We start from the raw sequence: 25,871 nt of genomic DNA on the forward strand, positions 1-25,871 counted from the left end.
CACAAGGGATTGCTTTCATGGAAATAAAAACCTAAATTATCCACATGTAATTTTATGACATTAAAAAACTTTTCACTAAATGACTTATTAACATGGGGACTATAATGTGAAAGGCCTCAATCTATCAGTAACTTAATAATATTTCTGCCTGAAATATACAAACTTATCCTAAAAGATAGCCAGAAACTTTTCCTGATACAAGACAGAGTGTAAAGATTCCTAGAAGTGTTGTAGCCTTTTAATAATTTTATATTTTGTATTTGTACCAACATTCTCCCTCATAGGCTTGACCCAAGGTGTGGAGCCAAGTTCACTTGATACATGAATGAGTAATAGTCTTCATCTGTGGCTGGGAAAACTCAAGTTTTCAACAGATTATGACCATCATCCAAAGTATGTCAGTGGCAGAATCTGATAAGACTTAGATTCTATTCTTTGTATCTCGTGTCTGCTTACTGTACTACATTCCCATCACCAAGAATTTTTCTCAAGTAAACATTATCTACATTCAAGCTCATACAGCTTAATGGAGGGTTCTTTTAAATCATATTCTTATCAGCTACTTATTTATAGGATGAATGAGAACAATTTCTTTCCATTTACATTTGAAGTTCTCATGGACACACACCAGGAGCATGAGAGTATATTAATTATTATCAGACATAAAGAGTATTAAACTAGCTAAATTCCATCCAGATTAACTGGCAAACATCTATGTAGTGGAAGACATCAACTAGTCAACTAGCATTAAGAACCTACTATGTGCCAGAAACTATATCAAGCCCCAAGTAAACAAAGAAAAGCAAAAATAGTCCCTGCCCTCAAAGACCTCACAGTCTAATGGGGGAAAAACATGAAAACAACTATGTACAAACAAGAAATATAGAAGATAAATTGTAGATTGCCAGGAAAGGGAAGGCACTTGAATTAGGATGAATTGGACAAGGCTTCTTGTAGAAGGTAGGATTTTAGCTGGGCATTGTAGGGAGCCAGGAGATGCAAATGAGGAGGGAGAGAATTTCAGACATAGGAGATAGCCAGTGAAAATGTACTGAGTTGGGAGATGGAGGAAAAAAACAACAATCATTATTTCAATGGGACCTGCCAATATGCCATCCTGCTCTAAAGTATGGTGTAAAAAAACCTCAATCACACACCAACAAAGCAATTCAGAAAAGAGTCCTTTGAGCTAAAGTAGAATTTAGGCTTCTCTCTGTCCCTTGTTTCCCCCTGCCCCGCCCCCCCCCCCCACCTCTGTCCCACCCTGCCCCATACACACAGTGGAAAATCAAAGCTTCCTTCCAATTTACAGTACAAAAAATTAGATGGAGTGGACTCTTCATAGCAATTCCATGTTAGCCTTACTGCCCAGGCTCTCACCTGCATGAACTGAAGAGAAGCTTCAAAGTCCTCCACTGGATACATTTTAATGCGAAAGAATTTCATCCCCATTATTAAACTGATAATGCTCTGAACCACATATGGGCTCTGCTCTTTATGCCGAAGCTCCTTTAGTTCTGCCATAAATTTTTTCTTCACAGCAGGGAATCTGAGGGTAAAAGACACATGTGTTTGGACAAGTCCAGATAGGAAAATCACTTTAACACAGACCTCCCTCAAAGAGTGTCCAGGGGAGAAGGAATCCAGGCAATAGGAAGTTTTAAATTCAGTTTAAGGATAATCTCCACCTTCTGGGAACAGCCAGGAATTGGTGACAGGTCCAATTTTCCTTTGGATTCTCTTGAACTATATTTAAGCTACTCAGCAGATGAAGTATGTGTGTTATCTGGGCTCTTTCTAAACAGCTAGGCTTTTGCTAATAGGGGTTGTGCTGAATATGAAATAAAGCCCCGTTTCTTTGAGTGAAATTATTTCTATTATAGTCCTAGATCTCAAAGTACTGGAACTTCAGGGTTGTAAGAGTGTAAGAAATGCCATACTGGGCCAGACACATGTTTCTTCATTGTTGCTTTACTATTATTGTATCTTGCAGTAGATTTTAAATTTCTTTTCTTTTTTTTTTTTTTTGGTGGGGCAATGAGGGCTAAGTGACTTGCTCAGTGTCACACAGCTAGTAAGCATCAAGATGTCTGAGGCAGAATTTGAACTCAGGTCCTCCTGATCCGGGGTTGGTGCTTTATCCACTGTGCCATTTAGCTGCCCCAGGATAGTAAATTTCTCCAATGGAATATAAGCCTCTTGAGGGCAAGAATGGTTTCATTTTGACCATGGTATCCTCAGTGCCTAGAACAGAGCCTTGTATGTAGAAGACACTTAGGAAATGCTCATTGATTGCAGTATGCAGGGCACACATGCACCTGAAGAATTCTGGTGCCACTGTCAAACACTATTGCTACTTAAAATTCCAAAATTTGTTTTTTTTTTTTTGAAACATGTAATCAATGAATCTCTTTTCAAATTACAGGAAAATCTCGTAACTAAAAAGATTGAATCAACAATTACTTATGAAATGACTACTATTATGGCATACCAGAATTAGAGGGATTTCGGAGAGCTTTTATGAATCATCCTAGAACAAATTTATGTAACTTGTCTTAACTGGTAGCTGATATATGCATTTATAAATATTTATATAAATGAAAACATATCTTCAAAAAAGATACATTTATGGGGGGCAGCTAGATGGCGCAGTGGATAGAGCACCGGCCCAGGATTCAGGAGTACCTGAGTTCGAATCCGGCCTCAGACACTTAACACTTATTAGCTGTGTGACCCTGGGGAAGTCACTTAACCCCAATTGCCTCACACACACACACAAAAAGGATACATTTATGGATATTAGCTACATAATGGGGAAGCTCATAGGATTGAGCTACGTATGTCCCCTACCTAACAATTGGTATCATGGTTAAAGACCACATTTTGAAATGACCCATGATGAAATTTTTTACTCATGTAATCTTTGTGTGCATATCCCAGAAAGGAGCATGACAGCAGGCTGAGCTGCCTTTGGGAAACTGCCCAGGGTTTTGAAGAATTCCAAGGTTGCTCCAAGGTACAAAGCCTTTTTTTTTTCTTGGCAACACAAATATCCAAATAAAATGCTCAAACTGCCGCAAATCTTGTGACACTGTAATCGTGGAGGCGGGGACTCTTAACCTTATATGCGTCACAAAACCATTTAGCAACCTGGTGAATCCCATGATCTCCTTATTAGAATTTGTGTTTTTAATGCATAAAATGAAATACCTAGCGTTACAAAGGAAACCAATTATATTGAAAAACAGTGATCAAAATAAGTTTAAAAAACTGATGGAAAGCCTATTAAGATCCTCTGCTCTAAGGGACCATAATTGGAGGAGGCCCAAAGGGCACAAGAAAGCAGCAGCATATTTCTAATAATCTAATAAGGAGTTCTGCACAAGGAAGAATATAATGATATAACTGAGGAAATATGCAGCTGGAAAATGATGTGGGTGTTTCATCTATTAATAATAATAATAATAATTACTAGCATTCCTATAGTGCTTTAAGGCTAAGTGCTTGACATCTGCTATCTTATTTGATCCTCATAACAACCCTAGGAGATAGATTTTATTAATTATCCCCATTTTACAACTTAAGAAACTGAGGCACAGAGAGGTTTAGTGACTTGCCCAGGATCACTAAGCTAGTAAATGTCTGAGGCAGGATTCAAACTCTTGTCTCCATGCACGGTGCCATTTAGCTACCTCATAGCTACTGAGAACAAGGTTAATTGAAAAAGTTGCAAATTGGCTGCCTGGATCTCAGAACAACATATCCTTCCATAAAAGTCATTTCACTCCGGTCTCTAAGCCAGTCTACAAAACGATGCATGATGTGGCTGAGGTGTATTTAACATAACAGAAATACAGAACATAAGTGGGATATATGGTAGTATATCTTTTGGGGAAATGTATTCAGAGTGTTAACTAGGAATGTCAGGAATATTCACTGGTACCCATGCAATGTACAGAGACCTCAATGCAGGCCTCCAGGATGGGGTGGGGAGAGTGGTCCTCTGTGGAGGACCTATAGAGCTAAATCACACTGGATATGAATGCATGGAACACCTGCAACCAGCATTAAAGAAGCGAATGCATGCATGGATGAGATCCTAAATCCATGGCATTTGGGAGACTGAACAGTGCTTCTGTGCATCCTGACTCATTATCATTAATACTGTCTCTATGATGACACACGGATAAAAGTCTGAAACCCTATGATCTCAGAGAAATTAAAATGTAGGCAATCCAAAAGTTAATGGAAAACCTCAGAGTCGGGACAAGGAAGTGGCAGAATATTACTAACTATGATTATGGGTGTGAGAAGTCATATTAAAATATCATTAAAGAATTGAAAGATTGGAAAAGCAAATGGAGCAGTCACATGGTAGGAATGGGATATAAGAGGTGAGTGGCTTCATGGCTCTCTTGGTAACCCTGAGCTATAAAAAGAACTAGTTAAGTGCCCAAGCTTTGGGTGGCTCTTTTATGGGTACTTATGGGAGGATATGACACCACACAGGATGAGAAGGCAGAGAAGAGCTGCTAGCTATGCTGGTGGAGAGTTTTCACATCAGTAAGAGCAAAGATCCTTCAAAGTAGGTTAGAACTAAAAAAAAAATTGCAATGAGAATTATAGTATCTAGTTACATAGTTTTGGGAGAAAAAGATGAAAAAGCAGGTAGGTGAAGAATGAGTTAGATATTTAATGAAATATTTCTAGTTTTATCTTGACACAGAAACTGACAATTTTTGCTAAAAGTGTATATGCTTCTGTTTAAAAAACATGTTAATCCCTGAAGAGCAATATCTACAATACCATAAGCTTGTTATTCTAGGTGTAAAAAAACAAAACCAGACCTGTACTTTCATCAGTATCAGGAACTACTGATAAAGCTAACTCCTACATGCTCTGTGACAGAAAGTCTTAAAAATTGCCTAGGGCAGTGAGGGGTTAATTGACTTGTCTAGGGTCAAAAAGATAGTATGTATCAGGGGTCTTCCTGACTCAGTGACCAGCTCTCTGTAGGCCATACCTCGCTTCTTCCTGTTGTAACAATTGGAATGACGCCACCTGCTGGAGACTTACTGTAAGAAAGCTCCACCATGAGGAGAAGGCGCCTGAGGGCAAGACATGTGGCTTTTCTTTGGTGTGATGTTTGCTTGTGGGAGGAAGAGGAGGTGAGGTTGGCAATCTCGCTCTCTTTTGCCAGGACTTTCATGGAGAGCGGAGCAGAACTGTAGCTCCCCAAGATAGACAACTGAATCTAGGCCTTTCTCTCTCTCTCTTCACCAAATTCTTATTCTCCTTAATAAATGCTTAAAAGTCTAAACTCTTGTTAGAGCTTATACTTTATTGGTGACCACTCATTAGATATTTTAGACAGACTAGCTAGAATTTTAGCCCCTTACACTATTATATTACAAATGAAAACAAATTTAAACATCTTTTTGCTTTCAGATGGCCCAATACCATGTAGAAAAATCATTTTCACCTATCTATGATTAACTGATTCACATGAATACAGTTTATTTTCCTAGGTCTACCCAAGGATCTGTTCAATTCACTTTAGGAAATGAGAACTAAATTCAGTTTTCTGATGCAATAAAGCCAATCTGAAAAAAAAAAAAAACCACAAACCCAGCAAAAGATACTGCTTCTTTGAAATGTATAACATGTACTGGCTAAGAAGGCAAACTCTATGTTGTGAAATATCTATTAAAATAATATCAAACAACAATATACTTTTTTAACATCAGAAAACTCTGGGACAAGTGATCTAAATCATGATTTAAAAGGATTTGATGCAAATCCAAGCATACCCTGCTTTTAATCAAAGTCTATCTTTACCTAATTTCAATGTAAATGGCTTTTAAAAGCTTAACCCACTCTCTGAATTATACTCAAAGATAATTTTTCTAAGGCAACATTATAACCATTAAAATGACAAGATGCTGCTAAAATCCTATCAGATTAAATACATAATCCTTATAATAACTAAAGTTATATGGGGAAAAAACCTTACAACATGCTAAAATCTCATTACTATGGGAAATAATGATAACTATACCATGAAAATAACCTTATTTAGAAGAAAATGCAACTGCAATGCCCTAGTTATGTCTAGTTATTTTTTTCCAATGGATAAATGTGTTATTCTGGAAAATTATCAACTGAGCACTGAAGCTGATCTTACTGGAGAGAAGGAAGTAAAGTACTAATTCTTGGGAAGTCACTGTTTTAACTGATTTAGGGAGAATATGCTAATTTTTTGATAATTGTTAATTATTTGATCAGTAGAGAGTATATTAATTCTTTAAAGCAATTTAAATATGAGATTATTGGAAGACAGATTTTCAAACGGTTATACAAATGACCATAAAAACCTTAAAACATCTAAATGTGAACAATGGATCAACTACTAACTATCAGTAGGACTAGACTAGGTATTGGCACCATGGCAGATCACAGAAAAGTCTAGAGTTGGAATAGCTAGGTGGCACAATGGATAAAGTACTGGCCCTGGAGTCAGGATGACCTGAGTTAAAATACAGCCTCAGACACTTGACATTTACTGTAGCTGTGTGGCCCTGGGCAAGTCACTTGACCCAACTGCTTTAAACATCTATCTCCAGTCATCCTGATATAATCTTACACTGGACCCAAATATCTCCGGAGGCTGGTGTCTTTGCACAGCCCTTCCTCACTTAAATTCAATTCACTGCAAATCATGACATCACCTCCCAATGTCATGGTATCTTCAAGAATGAAGGACAGACAACAACAAGTCTAGAGTTGGAAGGAACCTCATGAGGTACCCTGGCCAGGCCCCTCATTTTTCAGTTAAAGAAAATGAGGCCCAGGGAAATTAAGTGACTTAACCACGGTCACACTGGCATTGTTAGAAGTGAGATTTGAATCCAAGTTCTCTGACTTCAGAGCCACCATTATTTCTACTAATAATATACTACCTCCCTAGAGCTACCTGCCACTAGTGGCAACAGACCTGATTAATATAGTACTCCTATGTTTGCATGATATTATTCAAGTATTAATTTAGCTTTTTCCTTTCATAATTCATAGAATCATAGAACTGGAATGGACCTTAAAGGTGGTACATTTGATAGAATTATTCCGGATATGAAATCAGGAAGATATGAGATCAAATCCTACTTTATAAACTTAGTAGCTGTGTGACTCTGGGCAAGTCACTTAATCTCTGCTTGCCTTAATCCGCTTGAGAAGGAAATGGCAAACCAATCCAGTATCTTCTTTTCCAAGAAAACCCCACGGACAGTATTAGTGTGATATGGTCCATAAGGTCACAAAGAGTCAGTCACAACTCAACAACAACAACAAAATGTGGATCAGAACAGCACTTACCTCAGGGTTGTTTTGAGGATCAAATGAGATAACCTATTTCATGTCCTCTGCAAACCTCAACTCATTATATAAATGCTAGCTATTGTCATAAACTATTATCATTTAGTCCAAATTCCTCTTGCCACTACTGCTGAAAGGCCCCTGTTTTGGTCTGTTCCTGGCTTGGCCCACACCCATAATCAATTTGAAAGCAAAATACCTGTGGGAAACCTTTCTATAGTAACTGATACTCATGGTACATAATCCATCAAAACAAAGGAAAATGGAAGTGGTTTCTTTAACTTTGCTCCTTAACACCTAATGTAAATAAAACACAAAATTATTCTGGGGCTGCTACAAAGAAGTTAATAGAATTTTGTGAAATGCAAGAATTGACTGATTAGCCAAAAGAAAATCATAACCTTTCATTCATCCAGCATTTGGGTGGGATGAATTGTTCCACTCAAACAAAAGTTTTTTAAATAACAAACTTTCAATCTTTAATGCTTTAAAAATTTGAAACCCATTTTGAATAGAAATTTTTCTAATATTTAGTCTTATGCACATCCCAATCTCCTTCAAGAAAACCGGATTTAATCTTTGCTTGATGACTCTAGGGTTATCATTATGAATATTCATTATGCAAAGGTAGCATGGTGTGGTACAAAGAACAATGGGCTGTAAGTCTGAAGAGTTGGGATATCTTCTTAGCTGTGTGACCCAGAGAAACTGTGTTGATTTTTTAGGGCTCCATGAGCTTAAGGCCTATGATCTTGATGAATTCATTCTGAACTATTAGGAACCTTTTTGGGTTAGTTTCAGGCCATGTAGATAGATAGGTACAGTTGTTAGATAATGATCTCAGGAAAAATAAAATGCTATTCAATACTATGCAGTCGGACAAGCTACATCTTCCAGATCTCTTTTTGCCTCTGACTCTGCGACCCACCACTGCCCTGGTGCAGACCCTTAACACCTCACACCTGGAAAGCAGCTGTAGCCTGCTGGTTGGTCTCCTGTCTTCAGGTCTTTTCCTATTCCAGTCTATCCTCCACTCAGCTATTAAAGTGATCATCCTGAAGCTCAAGTCTGACCATGTCACTCCACTATTCAATAAACACCAGTAGCTTCCCATTACCTTCAGGATCAAATACAAATACTTTGTTTAGCTCTACACTCCTCTATAACCCAATCCCTTCCTACCTTTCCAGGCTTCTTATACCTTACATATATACCTCCACGTGTATTCAGTGGCATAGTGGCATTGTCCTCCTTGCTGTTCCTTCCATGAAATACTCTGTCTTCTTTCTGATTCTGGGCATTTTCTCTAGCTGTCCTTCATTCCTAAAATATTCTCCTTCCTCATCTCTGAATCCTGGCTTCCTTCAAGTCTCAGCTAAAATTCTACCTTCTACAAGAAGCCTTTTGTAGTCCTCCACTATTTTACTGCCTTCCCTCTAAGACTATTTCCAATTTATCCTGAATATATCTTGTGTTTATAAAGACTTATTTGTAAGGTATCTTCCCCATTAGGCTGTGAGCTTTTTGAGAGCAGGGACTATTTTTTTAAACCATTATTAGCATAGTGCCTGGCACATAGAAGGTTGTCTGTTGACGCACTGACTGACCTTTCTATGAACTATACTCCACAATAATTGGGGCAGCATTATTACTCTTAAGTGGGTCCAGAGATTGAACTCTTCACATTATTTCTCCTATATGATTACCAGAGAGGCAATATAGAATAGTATAAAGAGAGTTGGATTTGGTACTTGGAAGCCCAAGCTTTATTTTCCATCTGACAAATACTGGCTACATGATGATGGTAATTATTATGGTAAATTATTTAACTTCTCAGTGCTCTAAGACTGTGAGTTACAGAGAAAATGACGACCTCCATTGGCAGCGCCTCACTGACACTCCCTGCACCAGCGAGATCCCATGTTTAATTAAGCAAGGTGAAGCTAAAGGTATCAGAGCCTTGCATGATTGATCCAAAGGGGGGAGGGAGCTAGAGATAAGAGAGTAGGAGATGACATCATTTCTACAAGTATAATATTGCTAATAGACTAATGTTATTCAGTTTCAGTTTCTTACACAGAGCTATAGGCCAGATAAATTTAGCTATGAGAACTTCCCCCTGAGTTGTTTCCATGACAGAATCTGGGACATTTTTAGCTCAACTGAAATAAGTAGAGAACAGTATATAGTAATGGAACATGTTAAAATGGATTCTTTCATACTTTATAAAACGATTACCCACAGAATAAGAAAAAACAAACATATGAAATATAACATTTTTGGGAACCATGTTGGGCTGAGAAAGTCCTACTTGACTTAAAAAATTAGTTTTTTCATCTAGGGGTTTGAAATCTATGGTCCAGAGTGAAGATATGGCCCATCAAACAAGTCAATAGGCATTAATTAGGCATCTAAAGTGTGTGCTAAGCACTATGCTAGACAAGTGGATGAAAAGAAGGAGAAGGGGGGGTCCTTTGTGAGGAACAGAAAGACCAGTTTAACTGGATAATAGAGTGTAGAAAGAGGAGTAACATACAATGAAAATAGAAAGATAGGTTCAAGCCATGTTGTGAAGGGGTTCTGAGCTAGACAGAGGAGTTTATACTTTATTCCAGAAAAAAAGGCAGTCACTAGAGTTGATAAACAGTGGATAAAGCACTGGGCCTGAAGTCAGAAAGACCTGAGTTCAAATTTGACCTAAGTCATTTACTAGCCATGTAACCCTGGACAAGTCGCTTAATCTTGTTTACCTCAGTTTCCTCATCTGTAAAATGAGCTGAAGAAGAAAATGGCAAATCACTCTAGTATCTTTGCCAAGAAAACCCCAAATGGGGTCATAAAAAGTCAGACAGGACTGAACAATGACAGAGTTGACATCAGATCCGCATTTAAAGAAAATGTCTTTGGCGGCTGTGTGTTGGATGTGCTGGAGGGGGAAGGAACTTGATGCAGGGAGAGCAACTAGATACCTGTTGCAATAATCTAGGTGAGAGGTGATAAAAGCCTGAACTAAGATGGTGGCTATGTGAGTAGAAAAATGAAGCTGAATATGAGACAGAAATAGCAAGATTTGGCAACCGATCAAATATTTGTTAGATGTGGCATAAGGGAGAGTAAAAAATCATGGATAATGGCTGAGCCTACAAATTTTGGAGACTTGGAGGATGGTGGTGACTTTGTCAGGAAGAGGGGAGTTTGGAAGATGACTGGGTTTACGGAAGAAATATAATGAGCTCAGTTTTGGATGGGCTGGGTTTGAGATGTCTCTGGAAGATGTTGCAAACTGGTTAGTTTGAGATTTCCAATGGTTAATTACTAATACATGACTGAAGCTCAGTGGAGAGTCTGGGCTAGATTTACCATCTGTAAGTCATGTGCAGAAAGTTGATAATTAAATCTATAGGACTTCATAAAGTTACTAAAAGAGAGAGTGCAGAGGAAGAAGAGAAGATGGTCCAAGACAGAACCTTGGTGTACATGCATGGATAGAGGCTGTGATGTAGATAATAAGCCAGTAAAGAAGATGTAGGAGAGATGAAGCAATGTTAACTCTTAAAATATAAGGCTGGTGATGTCCTGCTCACCTCTCTTCAAGAAAACTGAAAATCTCTCTCTCTCTCTCTCTCTCTCTCTCTCTCTCTCACACACACACACACAAAATTCTAGAAGGTACATTTACTCACTTAGCTTGTGCCAACACCCCAATTACTTCTGCGTAGAGGTCTGCGACAATGTGCATATTTCCAGTGTTAGGACCAAGGTACCTAGCAAGATAGAATGAGGTGATATAAGAAACATTGGTGACTTAAAAAGAATGAATGATTTCATTCTGAACAATCTACTTATACAGTGTCCTTACTTACCCTTCCTTGTATTTAAAGTGCTTGAAGGCCAAGTTAATAACCTCATGGATCAAACTGTCTATTACAGGATGAAGCGGGATCTGAAAATCCAAGAATAATCTCTTAACTGACAAGGGAATACTAAATATGAACTTGCTCACAATGCAAATCATAATTCTGTATATTGCCTTTAGCAATATAATTTACCAAAAACACCAAACTGTTAACATGATCTAGTAGTTATTAGTTGGGAAAACACCAAAGGCTAATGTCTATTACCATATTATAGAACATGAATTCAGTAGTAAATATATGCAAAATTTAAATGACATCTACCAAAATTTATAACAGATATTTCAATTAAGAAAATATGAATGATACAGTACATGGAAATATTATTGGTTTTTAAATTAGATTTGGAATATACCAAACAATTTAATAGCTGGAGAGCTTTTAGTGCCAATCACACTCAGAAATAACAAACTTTTATCTTAAAGCAATACTAAAACAGTAACATACCTGCTTCAAAACTTCTATTAACACTAAAGAAAAAATAAAATCAATGGCCAGATCTCTTCTTTCCATTAAATAATCTCGTTGCTGTTCATCACTGTAAAAATAAAAATATGGCAGTAAGTGGGAGTAATGATATCTGTTAATGTTCCTGTTATGAGATCCAATATGATTCATTAAAAAGGTAGAAATCATAATAACCCACCCATAAGTTAAACATGTTGCTGAATTATTGTTACAGTGGTGAACTTTCTAAGTGACTTAACCGCTTTGGGCACACATTTTCTCATTTGTAAAATGAGTGCATTGGTCTAGACGTATGCTCATATATTACAATCCTCACTGGGATATTTTTACTATATATAATCAATCATGGGAGGTCCTTAAGTTCAGAAGAAATTCCTCTTTCCCATCTCCTTACATACTCCCACAAAGAGGAAGTAAAGAAGGAAGAGATGGCTAGACAAAACATTTATTAAATGTTTACTGTGTGCCAGATATTATGATAAGGGCTGGGTATGTAACTATAAGCAAGGCAGCTTCTGCCCTCAATGAGCTTATATTCTAATGGGGAAAAGACAAAACACAAAGGGGAATTTGAAAAGAGGACTTGTGGAAGAGGTACATGGAATGATGTCTGGAGTGCATAAAGTGAATGAGGCAAAGCAGAAGCTTGGGGGAAAGAGGGCTCTAAAAGGAAAGGCAAAGGAAGAGAAGGGGAGTTCTGTAAGTAAAGAAAGAAAAACTCTTAAGTGGCTTTTACTCAGTTCCCATTGGGGAAACTTCTTTCACTGATATAGCTCAGTAACTCACTTCAAACAGCCAATAGTCAAAGAGCCAATAAATATTTATTAATTGTCTGCTATGTGCCAAGCACTGTGTTCAATGCTAGAGATACAAATATGAAAAGAGAAAGCCAGTCTCTGCCAGTTGTATAGCCACACTGAAAGGTTAAGTGACTTTTCATAGTCCCAAAGCTAGTATGTGTCAGAAGGACAACTGGAACTGGACTCTAGGAATGGCCCTCTCTCAGTGGACAGTTGAGCATCTCCATTGCCTCTGGGTGACCCTCAGTTTCAGTTATTCAGAGATAGTGTAGTATCCTGTGACTTGTCTCACAGCATCACTACAGGGATACTGTTTTAAAAGGTGCCAGGCTGTCTCTCACATAAACTGACATTTATACACAATTTCTGCAGTTCTTACAGGCTTTTATATTGTGCTTCCAAGTCTGCAAAGTGAAACTGATGAACTGATTCCATTATATTTATGCTTTCCAGTACAAAGTTTTAAGCAAATATCTTTCAAATAAAGGGTTTGGTTTGATTACAGTTTTGAGGTCCAACTGCCAGTAACATTTTACAACAGTTATTTTGGCAGGAGAAATGTTGAGATCGTCCTCATCTTGGGAAATTGTAACTTAAATGTACACCCCTCAAATTTGCCTAATTTTAGCTGCTCCGGTATTTCCCTAATTTTCTTCTTTCATTTCTTCTAGTAAAAAAAGCCTACATTGTAAGTTAGATGAAGCCCTAGAGACCCACGCTCTTCTGGCTTTCTCTCAACCACAAATATTCATTTTGTTACTGTCAAATACTAAGTGTGAAATGCTACTGAAATCCAGTTCCAGTGCTCCCATTCTGGGTTAGTTCTTAGCAGTGACTCTGATCTCTTAAAATGAACAGGGATACAACTAAAAGGAAAACATCACTGTCAATTTAGGCAGAAGTAATGACTTTATTTTCCATTTTAAATGAATCCATGAAATATTCATAAAGCTTTAGCAATTAATTATTCACAAATGAGGTTAGAAGAAACTTCAAATTCCATTAGTCCAACCCCCAGACTCAGTTCTATAATAATCTGAACTTTAGGAAAGCCTCGCTAATTCAAAATAATTGTGGGGGATGACTACTCTGAGTGAATAAGACATCTGAATTATATAATATTTTAATGGAAATAATTCTATTTCTAGTAGTATAATAATTTGAGATAAAAATAATATCTAGTAAAGGCCTACTTTAGTGAATGATAAAATTATTTTAATTAGCATAACACATTTTTTAAACAATATTTTCCAGTGATGCTACATGGCTGCCAGTTATGGAATACCAAAGTCTCTGAAGGGTTTGAGTTGAGAATCACCAAAAAGACATTAGATAGGCATACATTGAATGGGAGTAGACTACCCCATCACTAACAAAGAAGAATATATGGGAAGTAGAATAAAGGATGTCACCAGAGGCATGTCTGTCAAGAAAATAAAGTTAGCTAGTTATTTTAAAAAGCAAGGGATCACCAATGGATAGCTTGCTTGTTCCCCTGGTGTTCTTGTAATGTCAAGACAGCTAGAGGATCATCTCTGCAAGATAAGCAGGAGGACATGGACAAGAATTAGCCCATCAATAAACACTCATTAAGCACCAATGCAGGCCAAGCACTGGGGATACAAAAAAGAGGCAAAAGATAGTCCCTACCCTCAAGGAGTTTGAAGTCTGATGGGGGGACAACAAACAAATATGTTCATACAAGCTAGGAAATAATTAACAGAGGGAAGACATTAGAATTAAGTAGAGTTAGGAAAGGCCTTTTGTCAAAGTTATAAAATTATACTCTAGGAGTATACATGGGTAGCTTGCTATCTAAAGCATCACTAAAGAGAGAATCATAGAGATCACAGATTACTTCAAGAATCAAAGTAATTCCCATAGCAATGTTTGGCATATAAATGAGACCAAGTGGTACCTACTTAAAATGTTTCCTCTCAAGTATTTTAAAATTTGCCTTCAATCTTATCTACATTATCAGTATACCCATAGTCTAGGGAGAATAATAAGTGGCATCTCTTCCCTTCCACTTTCCCTGTGCAGGTAGTCCCTGCTATTCAATACCACATTCCCAGAGATTACATGTGAAGGCAGAGAATCATAAAACAAAACTCCAAACGTGGATCAGGTGTTGTCTCCTTCTGGTCTGGCATTTTCCATGTCATCCCTGGACACCAACAAGTGAGAAATGAGGTATCAGTGTTTATTGCAGTGTTGATTAAGCAGAGTGTTGGAATGTGAGGGGGTGAAAAGTGGGACATGGTTCCTATTCTCACCTATCTTCTCTTTATTTTCTCCTCAAGGTTATAGCTATTTATTCAAGCCTTAAGGAGTATTTTATTCCATAGCTCTCCACCTGGCTATGAAAACTTTAAATCAAGTTAGGTGCCTATGACAGGTGGGTGAACACTTATCTCTGAAACTGGCTTGCACAGACTACAAGTCATATTACAAATATTTACTATCTAATCATAACTGGGCTGTCTGCACTACAGACATTTGCTGGATAATCTCAGTTGGGCTTCCTGCACGTTGGTTCTCTGTCACATCTCCGCTCATAACTGTTACAAATCTCTTTGCTTTTCAAACTTCCAACTTTTCATAGAGGTGTAATAGTACAATGGAAAGTGGGTTGTACATTGGGATCAGAGGTCCTGATTTCTCCAACTATTTAGATCTGACTTTATTTGTGTGGAAAGTATTTGGTAATTGTGTTTATATAGTTCCCAGGCTTGTCTTCGCAGGTAGACTCCCAAGTACTTTATATTGTTTGTATTTATTTTAAATGGGATTTCTCTTTCTATCTCTTGCTGCTAGGTTTTGTTGGAAGTATATAGAAATGCTGATTATTTATGTGGGTTTATTTTATATCCTGCAACTTTGTTAAAGTTGTTTCAAAAAGTTTTTTAGTTGATTCTCTAGGCTTCTCTAAGTATACCACTATATATTCCTTATTTTGACTCTGTGTGTATCTTGCTATTTCAAGTGTGTTTCATGTAAACATATTGTCGTATTCTAGTTTCTAATTCATTCTGTTATCTGCTTCTGTTTAACCGGTGAGTTTATCCCATTCCCATTCCCATTTTATAATTACTGTGTATTTCCTCCTCCTCCTCCTCCTTCTTTTTTTTTTTGCGGGGCAATGAGGGTTAAGTGACTTGCCCAGGGTCACACAGCTAGTGTCAAGTGTCTGTGGCTGGATTTGAACTCAGGTCTTCCTGAATCCAAGGCCAGTGCTTTATCCACTGCGCCACCTAGCTGCCCCTTGTTTATTTACTTCTATTAAATTTTCCCCTTCTTTATCTCTCTCTCTCTCTAGCCTGTCCCTCCTCAAAAGTCTGTTTTTCTTTTGATCATTGCCTGCTTTAATCTACCTTCCATTCTATCAGCACCCTCTCTCTTTATCCCTTTCACCAAATACTTTCATGTTGGGTAAGATAGTTTTCTATACTTAACTGAGTATATATGTTACTCTCACTTTGAACCAATTCTGATGAGAATGAAGTTTAAGCATTCATTGCCTGCCCCTCCCCTTACTTTTCTTTCTAATGTGAAAGTTTTTCTTTGAACATCTTTTTTATGTGAAATAATTTTCTCCATTCTTTCTCTCCCTCCCCTTTTCTCCCAATGCATCTTTTTCTCACCTATTAATTTTTTTTAAAGAGCATCCCATTGTAGTCAAGTCACAGCCATGCTTTCTGACTATGTGGACTCATTCTTACTGCCCTAATAATGAGAAAGTTCTTAGGAGTTACAAGTATCATCTTCTCATATAGGAATGTAGACAGTTTAATCTTTTGAATCCCTTAAGATTTATCTTTCATGTTTACCTTTTTATGCATCTTGAATCTTTTATTTGAAAGTAAATGTTTTATTCAGCTCTGGTCTTTTCATCAGGAAAACTTGAAAGGCCTCTATTTCAGTAAATGTTAGTTTTTTCCCCCTGAAGGTTTATACACATTTTTTTCTGGGTAGGTTATTCTTTGTTGTAATCTTAGCTCCTTTGCCTTCTGGAATATGATATTCCAAGCCCTCTGCTCCTTTAATATGGAAGCTGCAAAATCCTGTGTGATCCTGACTGTGGCTCCATGATATTTGAATTGCTTTATTTCTGGTTGTTTGAAATATTTTCTCTTTGACCTGGGATCACTGCAATTTGGCCATAATATTTCTGGGAGTTGTAATTTTTGGAATCTCTTTCAGGTGGTAATCAGTTGCTTCTTTTAATTTCTATTTTATTCACTGATTCTGGAATATCAGGGCAGTTTTCCTTAATAATTTCTTGAAATACGATGTTTAGGCTCTTTTTATCATTACTTTCAGCTAGTTCAATAATTTTTAAATTATCTCTCCTTTATCTATTTTCCAGGTAAGTTGTTTTTCTGATGAGATATTTCACATTTTTTCCTGTTTTCATTCTTTTTACTTGATTATTATTTCTTAATGTCTAATGGAATCATTTGTTTCCACTTGCACAATTCTAATTTTTAAGAAATTGTTTTCTTTAGTGAGCTTTTGTACCTCTTTTTCCATTTGGCCAATTATACTTTTTAAGGAATTCTTCTCTTTAGTGATTTTTTGTGTGTGCCAGTTACCATTTGGCCAATTCTGTTTTGTAAGGTGTTATTTTCCATAGTATTTTTTGGGGGGGCTCTTTTACCAAGCTGTTTATTCTCTTTTCATAATTTTTCTTGCATCACTCTCATTTCTTTTCCCAATTTTCCTCTACCTCTTTTGTTTGATTTAAAAAATCCTTTTTTTAAGTTCTTCCAGGAATTCTTATTGGGCTTTTGTCCAATTTATAATTTTTCTTTGAGGCTTTGCTTGTAGTTATTTTGTCACTGATACCTGCTATGGACTTTGTGTCTTGCTCTTCTGTGGTAGCTTTTTTGTTATTTACTCATTTTTTCTAGACTATTTTTTGACTTTTAATTTCATGTTAAAGTTAGGTTCTGCTCCTGGAATGCAGGAGGTACTGTCCAAAATTTTACGTTTTTTGTGTTGCTATTTTCAGAGCTAGTTCTAGGGGTCTATAAGTTTTTGGTGTTTCCAAGTGGCTTGATCCAAGAAGAGGGGAGGTTCTTACTCTCCTAGTCTATGCTCTGATCTTTACCCAGAAAGGGACTTTGCTCCCCTGCAGCCACAAGTACTAGTGCTCCTCTTGGCACTGGATCTATGACCAGGTCCCTGCTCTCCTATAGCCACAAGTGTTGGAAATATATGGACTTTGTGGACTGCCCTCTCCTTTTGACTCTCTTATTTATCCTTGGCTTCCTTTCTTTGGCAAGTTCTCCTCTCTCTAACTCTACTTTTTCTGGCTCATTTGCTAAGTCTTCATTTTTCTTCCATCTTTTAAAGTGTATGCCTCGCAAGGGTTTTCTTGGCCATCTTATCTATTACATCTTAGGGATCTTATTTACTTCCATTGCCTCAAAATGATTAGCTCCATGCTAAAACTTACAAATCTCTACATCTTGTCCCTTAGTTCAATGACATCTACAAGTACCTGTTGAATATTTCTAACATTATGGCCCACTGGCATCTAAATATAACATGTTCCACAATGAGCCCATAATCTTCCCCCAATAACTGCCGCTACCTCTTCTCCTAGCTTTCTTAGTTTTGTTGTGGGTACCAACAACTTTCTAGTTACCAAGGCACATAGCCTTGGAGTTAGTTTTGGCTCATTTCTCCCTTTAAACCCCAAATCATCCAATGAGCTGTAAAACACTATTGATTTAGCCTCTTGCCACAACCACCTTATTCAGGATCTCATTTCTTTTCATCCAGATGATTGTAACAGCTTTCCAGTGGGTCATCTTGTTACTTCCCCTTTCTCAGTCTCAGTTTCATTATATAAAAAATTAAGATTATAATAGTACTCACCTCACAGGGTTGTTGTGAAATATGGAATAAGATATGAAAAACACTTTATAATCTTGAAAGCATTGTATAAATGCTAACTATTATTAATATTATTGTTATTACTACTACCTGTGAGGGTACTCTTACCTAACAGATCACAGCACTATTACTTATAAGGTCAGTGATTTTAGAGCAGGGGTTCTTAACCTGGGGTCCATCAACTTAAAAAAATCATTTTGATAATAGTATTTCAATATGTTTTCCTTTGTAATCTTATTTATTTTATTTTCTGTATTTAAAAAAATTCTTTTGATAAGGGGTTCATAGGCTTCATCAAAAAGCAGTCTGATACAAAAAAGGTTAAGAACCCTTCTCTTAGAGAGTTGCTATGTTTAAAAAATTCATCAACCTAGTGATGAGACTCCTTGTACTTAGCTAGGCTGATCCTCAGGCAGTAGAAATACATTCCATTGCTAAGCCCATACTTGAGACCATTCCAGCTTGGTGGGATCTGCCAGAGACTGAATTTTGCTGGCAAAGCTTTTGAGAACCTAGAATCATCTCTGACCCACTCCAACACATAAGAGGAGATGCTGGTGCATTTCTAAAATATCACTCTTCATAAATATACACATTTTAAATTGATACCAGTAAATATTATTTTCTATGACAGGTGCTTACTTTGAGATAAATCGGGCTGTATGTGTTATACCTTCAAAGCTTTGGCAGAGAGGACAATACACGGTTCAGTTTTTCAAGTCTGGGAAGTATAATTTTCAATCCTTACTGAAAGTACCCAAATAGCTTGTCTTCAACCTGGAATGAGGACTAGAATTCAGGTTTCTAGTCCAGTGCTCCTTCTACCCCATCATAATGAATTTCAGTGTTTGTTCTACAGATCACAGTAACAGATTCACTAATCTGGAACGGAAACTCTGAGGTCATTTAGTCTATCCAGTCCCTGAGCAGGAATGGCCTCAGTAATATCACTAAAAATGTTAGAAAGATCTATGGAAGATCTTTAGTAAGAGGAAACTACTTCCTGAGGACAGGACGATGGTAAAAACCTGAGCTCTGGAGTCAGAGGACCTGGGTTCAAATCCCAAATCTGATACATTTTACCTGTCTAACTTTGGGAAAGTCAGTCAATGCCCTGTGCCTCAGTTTTCTATTCTGTAAAATGAGGGGGTTGAACTAGATGGCCTCTGAGATCTCTTTGAGCTCAAGGTGTATGACAGTCCTATGTTTTGGCAGACACACTTTTGGACAGCTCCAAATCTTATTTTTAAAAAGCATTTACTAACAGCAAAGCCACATCTACTTCTTTGTAATTTCTAGTTCTGCCTTCTAGGGCCAAGTCTATTCCTTTTTCCACATGAAAACTCTTAAACATTTTGAAAATTGGGGCAGCTAGGTGGTACAGTGGATAGAGCACCGGCCCTGGAGTCAGGAGTACCTGAGTTCAAATCTGGCCTCAGACACTTAACACTTACTAACTGTGTGACCCTGGGCAAGTCACTTAACCCCAACTGCCTCACTTAAAAAAAAAAAAAAAAGAAAGATTTTGAAAACTTCCCTCTGTCCATTTCTATTCCCAGGCCAAACATCAATGCTATAATAATATAATAATTGATATATAATATTACATAATAATATAATAATTGATTCCCATCCCTTGACCTACTCACTTTCTTTGGGACATGCTCCAGTTTGTCTTTCTTAAACGGTAGGACCCCAAAATGAAGACAGTCAGGTTCTTATTAGAGCAAGTAATGGATCTTGTTAAGTATTTACCTTATTCAAATTCACCCAGCATAATTTTAGGGAGCCAGAACCATCTTCTATATTTTACATAATCTTAACTCTGAACGGTATGCATTAGAATACTTGTGGCCACTTCATGGGATTCATCTTTTGCATTAATCAGGACCTAGCAGTGCTTTAGAAGTGGTCTCATCTAGAAGTGTCCTTTTGGAGTCTGTGCTCCTAATGAAGTTTAATGTCTGATCAGTTTTTTTGAATGCTGTACCAATGTTTAAAACTCATTTTCACAAGAACTGCTTACTATTCAGGTATGTTTCTCCCATCCTGGGGTAATCCTTTATATTCACCCTTATTAAATTTCTTCTTATTGATTTTCATCTGTCATTTTAGCCTATTGAGATCCTTTTGGCTACTGATATTATAATTCAGCATTTGCCTCCAAATGTCAAATCTTGTGATAATTTAATAAGCCTGCCATCTATACCTTCACCTTGGTCTTTTTTTTTTTTTTTTGGCAGGGCAATGGGGGTTAAGTGACTTGCCCAGGGTCACACAGCTAGTAAGTGTCAAGGGTCTGAGGCTGGATTTGAACTCAGGTCCTCCTGAATCCAGGGCCGGTGCTTTATCCACTGCGCCACCTAGCTGCCCCACCTTGGTCATTTTTAATGCTGAACAGAAAAGGGCCAAGAAGAGATCCCTAGGATACTTTGCAAGAGAACCTGCTCTAGTCTGGCAATAATCCTTGAATTACTACTTATTTAAATGGGGCTGTTCATCAGTTTCAAATAAACCTGAAAGTGTTATAATACAGCCCATTATTATTCAATCCTCTTCAGGAGAGATCTTGCTGAAATCCAAGTATACCCTAGGTAATCCATCTAGTTTTGTAACCCTCATCAAGTTTCGGGCCTACATCTTTCAGAATCTACCCTACTTCCCCATGAACGTTCCTCTTCAGGGGCAAGTCCCCTGAAGCATCTCTGCTATTCTCTATGGTCTTTTTTCAAATACTCACATCAGTTCAGGGATCCACAAATTCCTTTAGTAACCAGAAATATAGTTCATCTAGGTCCAATTACTTGAATTGTTTCAGTGAGGTGCAGTGATCTTTTTGTTCTTTAATTCCAATTTCTTGTTAACTATTCCTGATTCTCTATTTTCCAGCCTGAAAAATCATTCTCCTTGGTGAAGACTCCAAATAAGAGCTGCCTAGTTTTACCCTCTCTTAGCTATCCATTATCATCCACTTTGAGTGTTTGAAATCTCTTTTTTTTTTTGGTCTTTCTCTTTTCCCCAACATAGCGAACAAAGTCCTTAGCATGTATCATAACCTTCAACTATTCCTGGCTGTTAGCATTAATGACACTATTCTCATAGGACTGTGCCTGTCTTTCATATTTATTCCAAGTTAAGATCCCTTTCTTTCATTTTTCATTCCATTTCTTCTGGGCCTCTTTCATTTTCAATTTTAGGTCCCAGGATCCTCTCTTTCTGGTGTATTTTTCATGTTGTGTATAAAAACTGAAGCAACGAGTATAAACATTCCCTTCTCCTGGGTTATTATACTCTGAATTGCTTGGCCTCTTAAATAATTCTTCTCCTATTTCTTATTTGCTACTCTCTGGGGGTATCTGACAGCAGATATAAATGTGTAAGATATATGTGGCTGAGCACGTATAGGAATTTCCCTCTCCAATTTTGATTTATATACCCTTTGGATCAGAGCTGCAAGTCTCCAGACATATATATTGTCCTTGACCCTCATTAATTTCATCCCTCTCCTCTCCTCATAGCTATAGCCTGGTCTAGAAATCCATATGCCATTCCCTTAACATCATTTTTTAAACCAGCTGTTCACTTTCCCAATATTCAGCAATAGCAGTTTCAGACACTGAGTCCCTGAATAAATATGGAAGAATTATCTAGGCTGTTGAATGTTAGTGTACTGCATTTGTTTAAAAGCAAATATTTGGTATTTGTAGGGAGGGTGTGGGGGGTCGAGAAGAGGGAAGAAGTAGTTAGGTTTAATAGATGCATTTCTTTCTTTCTTTCTTTTTTGTGTGTGAGGCAATTGGGGTTAAGTGACTTGCCCAGAGTCACACAGCTAGTAAGTGTTAAGTGTCTGAGGCCGGATTTGAACTCAGGTCCTCCTGACTCCAGGGCCAGTGCTCTATCTACTGCGCCACCTAGCTGCCCCTGATGCATTTATTTCTAAAGAAATAAAGCTATACAAGTGTGTGAAGTTTTACTCACTGTAAATGCTCACAACATGCTGGTTGTTATACAGAACGGATAGAAGACACAATCCCTGGCATCAGGAAGCTCTCTTCAATATAACTGAAGCACACATGGACATATACTCCAATCAGATCATTCCACTTGGCAGGAATTTCTAGCAGCTTTCACAACATTCATTGTGCCTTGTATCCATCTCCTGAACATGAAACTATGGTTTTCACAGCAAGAAAAATAGACCTACCTTTTGGATTTAGTGCTTGTTCTGGGTCTATATTCATGAGATTCATCTTCAATGCCATTTTGTCTTTTATACCAGTCGAACAATGTTCGCAGAATGGAAGGCAGGCAGTATTCTGAAAGGGAGCTCATTGAGCTTATTACCTACAGGAAGGAGGAAAAACTATTAGCTTAAATGTTCTCACAGTTTGCCATTTATGTAGAAACATTTTATTTCAAAAAAGCATATCCAAGTATATTCATAACGGAATTTTCCTTTTTTACCAAGCAATCTTGTTCATTTTATTTATGACTACATTCTCAAAAGCCTGAAACCATCAATACTGACAGATGCCCTTTATGTTCTAACAATTCTGCACTTCAATAATGTTAATTACTTTGATTCTAATTCCACTCATTCTAGAAATTAGATTTTAATTGCAAACAGATTATTCATGAACCCCACCAAAACTCATCCTGGTAAAGTTCTCAAGGAAAGAATAAAAGCATGACAATTGTTTATGCAAACATAAGTTTCATTCTTTATCTTGAAAGTCCATCTCCCTTTCAGTTAATGATTTCAAAGAGGTTTATTCAATTTAATTTGTAAAGCATTTTCTTTGTGCTAGGCACTATGGTAAGTCATAAGGATATAAAGTCAAAGAAAAAACATTCTATGATCTCAAGGCACTAATATTCTGCTAACAGAATACAATATATACACTGATAAGTAAATACCAACTAAATTTTTTTGGGGGGGTACGAATAATTGAGGGATCATGCAAGACCAACTGTGGGAGGGGGCACTTGAGCTGAGCCTTGAAGGGTGCCAAGGGTTCTAAAAAGTGGAGATGAAGAGGGAGAGGATTGTAGATGGGGTGACAAAGGCGTGGAGTTGGGAAATGGAGTGCCAGGAATGGTGAAGAACAAATAGGTCATTTTGACTAGAATGCAGAGTACATAATGGGGCAATAATGGATAATTAACCTGGAAAAATGGCTGGGAATCAAATGTGTGAAGAGCGTTCAATGCAAAACAGAGAAGTTTGTGGTTTATCTTCAATGCCACTGGGAATCAAAGAAGCTTCTCAGGCAGAAGATTGAAGTGGTCAGAACTGTGCTTTTCAATTTGACAATGGTATGGAAGATGGATTAGAAAGGGATAACCTGGATGCAGAAACATCAGCTAGGAGACTATTGTAATAATCCACGTAAGAAGCAATGAGATATGAATTAGGGTGGTAGCCATTGGAGTAGAGAGAAGAGCATGGATATGATGGATGTTGTGGAGGCAGGAGAATCTGTAAAATTTGTGAAATGATTGGACAGGGGGCAGTGAGTAAGAATGAAGAATAAAAAATGATTTCTAGTTTTTGAGTCTAGGTGACAGGAATTGTTATGCCCTTGATAGAAATAGAAACATTAGGAGGAGGGATAGATTATAGGAGTTGGGGAAAAGAAATTCATTTCAGATATATTAGGTTTCAGATGCCTATGTGACACCTCGGCAGAGATGCGCAGCTAGCTGGGTGTTGGAAAGATGGAACTGCAGTTCGGGATAGAGATGAGGGCTAGATGTAAATAACTGAGTGTCATCCAAACAGGATAATCATTATGGTTGAGAGCCTTGAGCTCATGCCATACAAAGACTGGTTGAAAGAGGAGTGCATGTTTAGCCTATACACATGAAAAGACCTTAGCTGTCATGCAGTCCAGTGTTTCTTAATCCAACCTATATTGTGAAAAAAAAGTGCCTTTTCTGTTATGGATGGTTCTCCTTTTTGAAGCCATAACTCCCTGATTGGTGGTTCAGGTTGAGTGGAGTAATCCATCAATCCACAAACACATATTAAGTACCTACTCTACATCAGGCACTGCATAGGCTTATGGTTTTAGCATGGCTTATACTTCTGTCAACAAAACAGTACCATCACAAAACAGTAATGCAAAAATGACAAAACATAAGAACTTGTCTGATCCTAATTAGTACAATATTCACTTAATAGAGTGATTCTTATCCTTTAACAGCTTAATTAACTGCTTTCACTTTAAAGTTTAGGCCTGGTCTGCAGTAATCCACAGTCCCTACTCTCCCCTCCTCCTTTTTAAAAAATTTACAATCTGCACTCTAGGACTAAGAGTGCTAGAGAAGGAGGTCTAAGGATGAAGGAGGACTCAGTTTTAAATTTTAATAGGTGTCAAGAAGTAAGGACTTTTGGTAGTAAAAATTTTACAGACTGGAAAAAAAATTGCTTTAGATTGATGCCAGGGCATGGACCAGAGGCTGGAAAACATGACTGTCTATCTCTAGTGAGGTTAGGAACACAAGGATGAATCTAAACTATTTCTGGTTTGACTTTCTACTCCTTCTCTATCATAAATCAGTTAAGATAACCAGTAAAGGAACTAAACGGTCTAACATTATATCATATAATTAGATTGTCATATAGGATTATATAACATAATATATGATTATAATGTATCATATATGTAATATATATCACATATAAATTATGTAGGATAAACTTACCTTCTTATTTGTGTTTTCAAGAGTGATAAAATAATGGAATTTGGCAGACACCTAGGGGCCCCACCTGATTGATTTAGTATTGTTTAAATTGGGTGAAAATGAGAAACTAAGTACCTACTTGGGGATGATTGGATGGAAGCCACACCTGGCCAGCCCTGAGTGAAGTGTTGGTGTACTACTGACAGCAGCAGGGGACCATTCTCAGCCAACCAGCCTGAAGAACCTCCCCTTTGGGGGAGGGAAAGAGAAAGTAGGAAGGGGAATGCTCACTCTGAGAAGCTCTCTCTTTCTTTTTGTTGAGTTTCAGAGCATATGGCACAGCTGACTCTCATTGAAACTACAGGCCCCAGGTGGTGAGTTTGTGGAAGCGAGGCCAGCTCTTCGAGCTAGCTGAACTGGAAGCAAGTTTGGGGTTTGAGTCAGTCTTTGCTAGAACCAGAGAGCTTATTCATTTTCCTCTTCTCCTATTTCCTTGTCCCAGGCTTTATTAACTTCACCTTTGTTGTAAATTTTATTCCCATTAATAAAACCTGGTTTATTTGTGGAAAAGAGGCTGTTAATCTCCTTTCTTATTAGTCTGGGAGAAATAACTAAAAAAAAGCAGTTTGGAAGGGAGGAAACTTTGGACCTAGAGGTCCTTCATTATTTTCTGAACCCCAATATTGTGGCGAGCCACCCAATTAATTCTCCCCATAATAAATTTGGC

The 25,871-nt window shown here is 37.5% G+C and overlaps 1 protein-coding gene across 9 annotated transcripts in view; it reads right to left on the minus strand.

Moving 5' to 3' along the window:
- Positions 1-25,871, minus strand: part of FRY (FRY microtubule binding protein) — a 570,040-nt gene that overhangs the window by 185,903 nt on the left and 358,266 nt on the right. For all 9 annotated transcript variants that reach the window (XM_043997434.1, XM_043997432.1, XM_043997428.1 and 6 more), the window contains 5 exons: positions 22,662-22,801; positions 11,733-11,823; positions 11,235-11,314; positions 11,055-11,135; positions 1,381-1,549 (listed from right to left, as the gene is read on the minus strand). In XM_043997434.1, coding sequence (XP_043853369.1) covers positions 1,381-1,549; positions 11,055-11,135; positions 11,235-11,314; positions 11,733-11,823; positions 22,662-22,801 — 561 coding nt within the window. The remainder of the gene's footprint in view (positions 1-1,380; positions 1,550-11,054; positions 11,136-11,234; positions 11,315-11,732; positions 11,824-22,661; positions 22,802-25,871) is intronic.

Source organism: Dromiciops gliroides, chromosome 3, assembly GCF_019393635.1.
Source record: "Dromiciops gliroides isolate mDroGli1 chromosome 3, mDroGli1.pri, whole genome shotgun sequence".
NCBI classification, from domain to species: domain Eukaryota; kingdom Metazoa; phylum Chordata; class Mammalia; order Microbiotheria; family Microbiotheriidae; genus Dromiciops; species Dromiciops gliroides.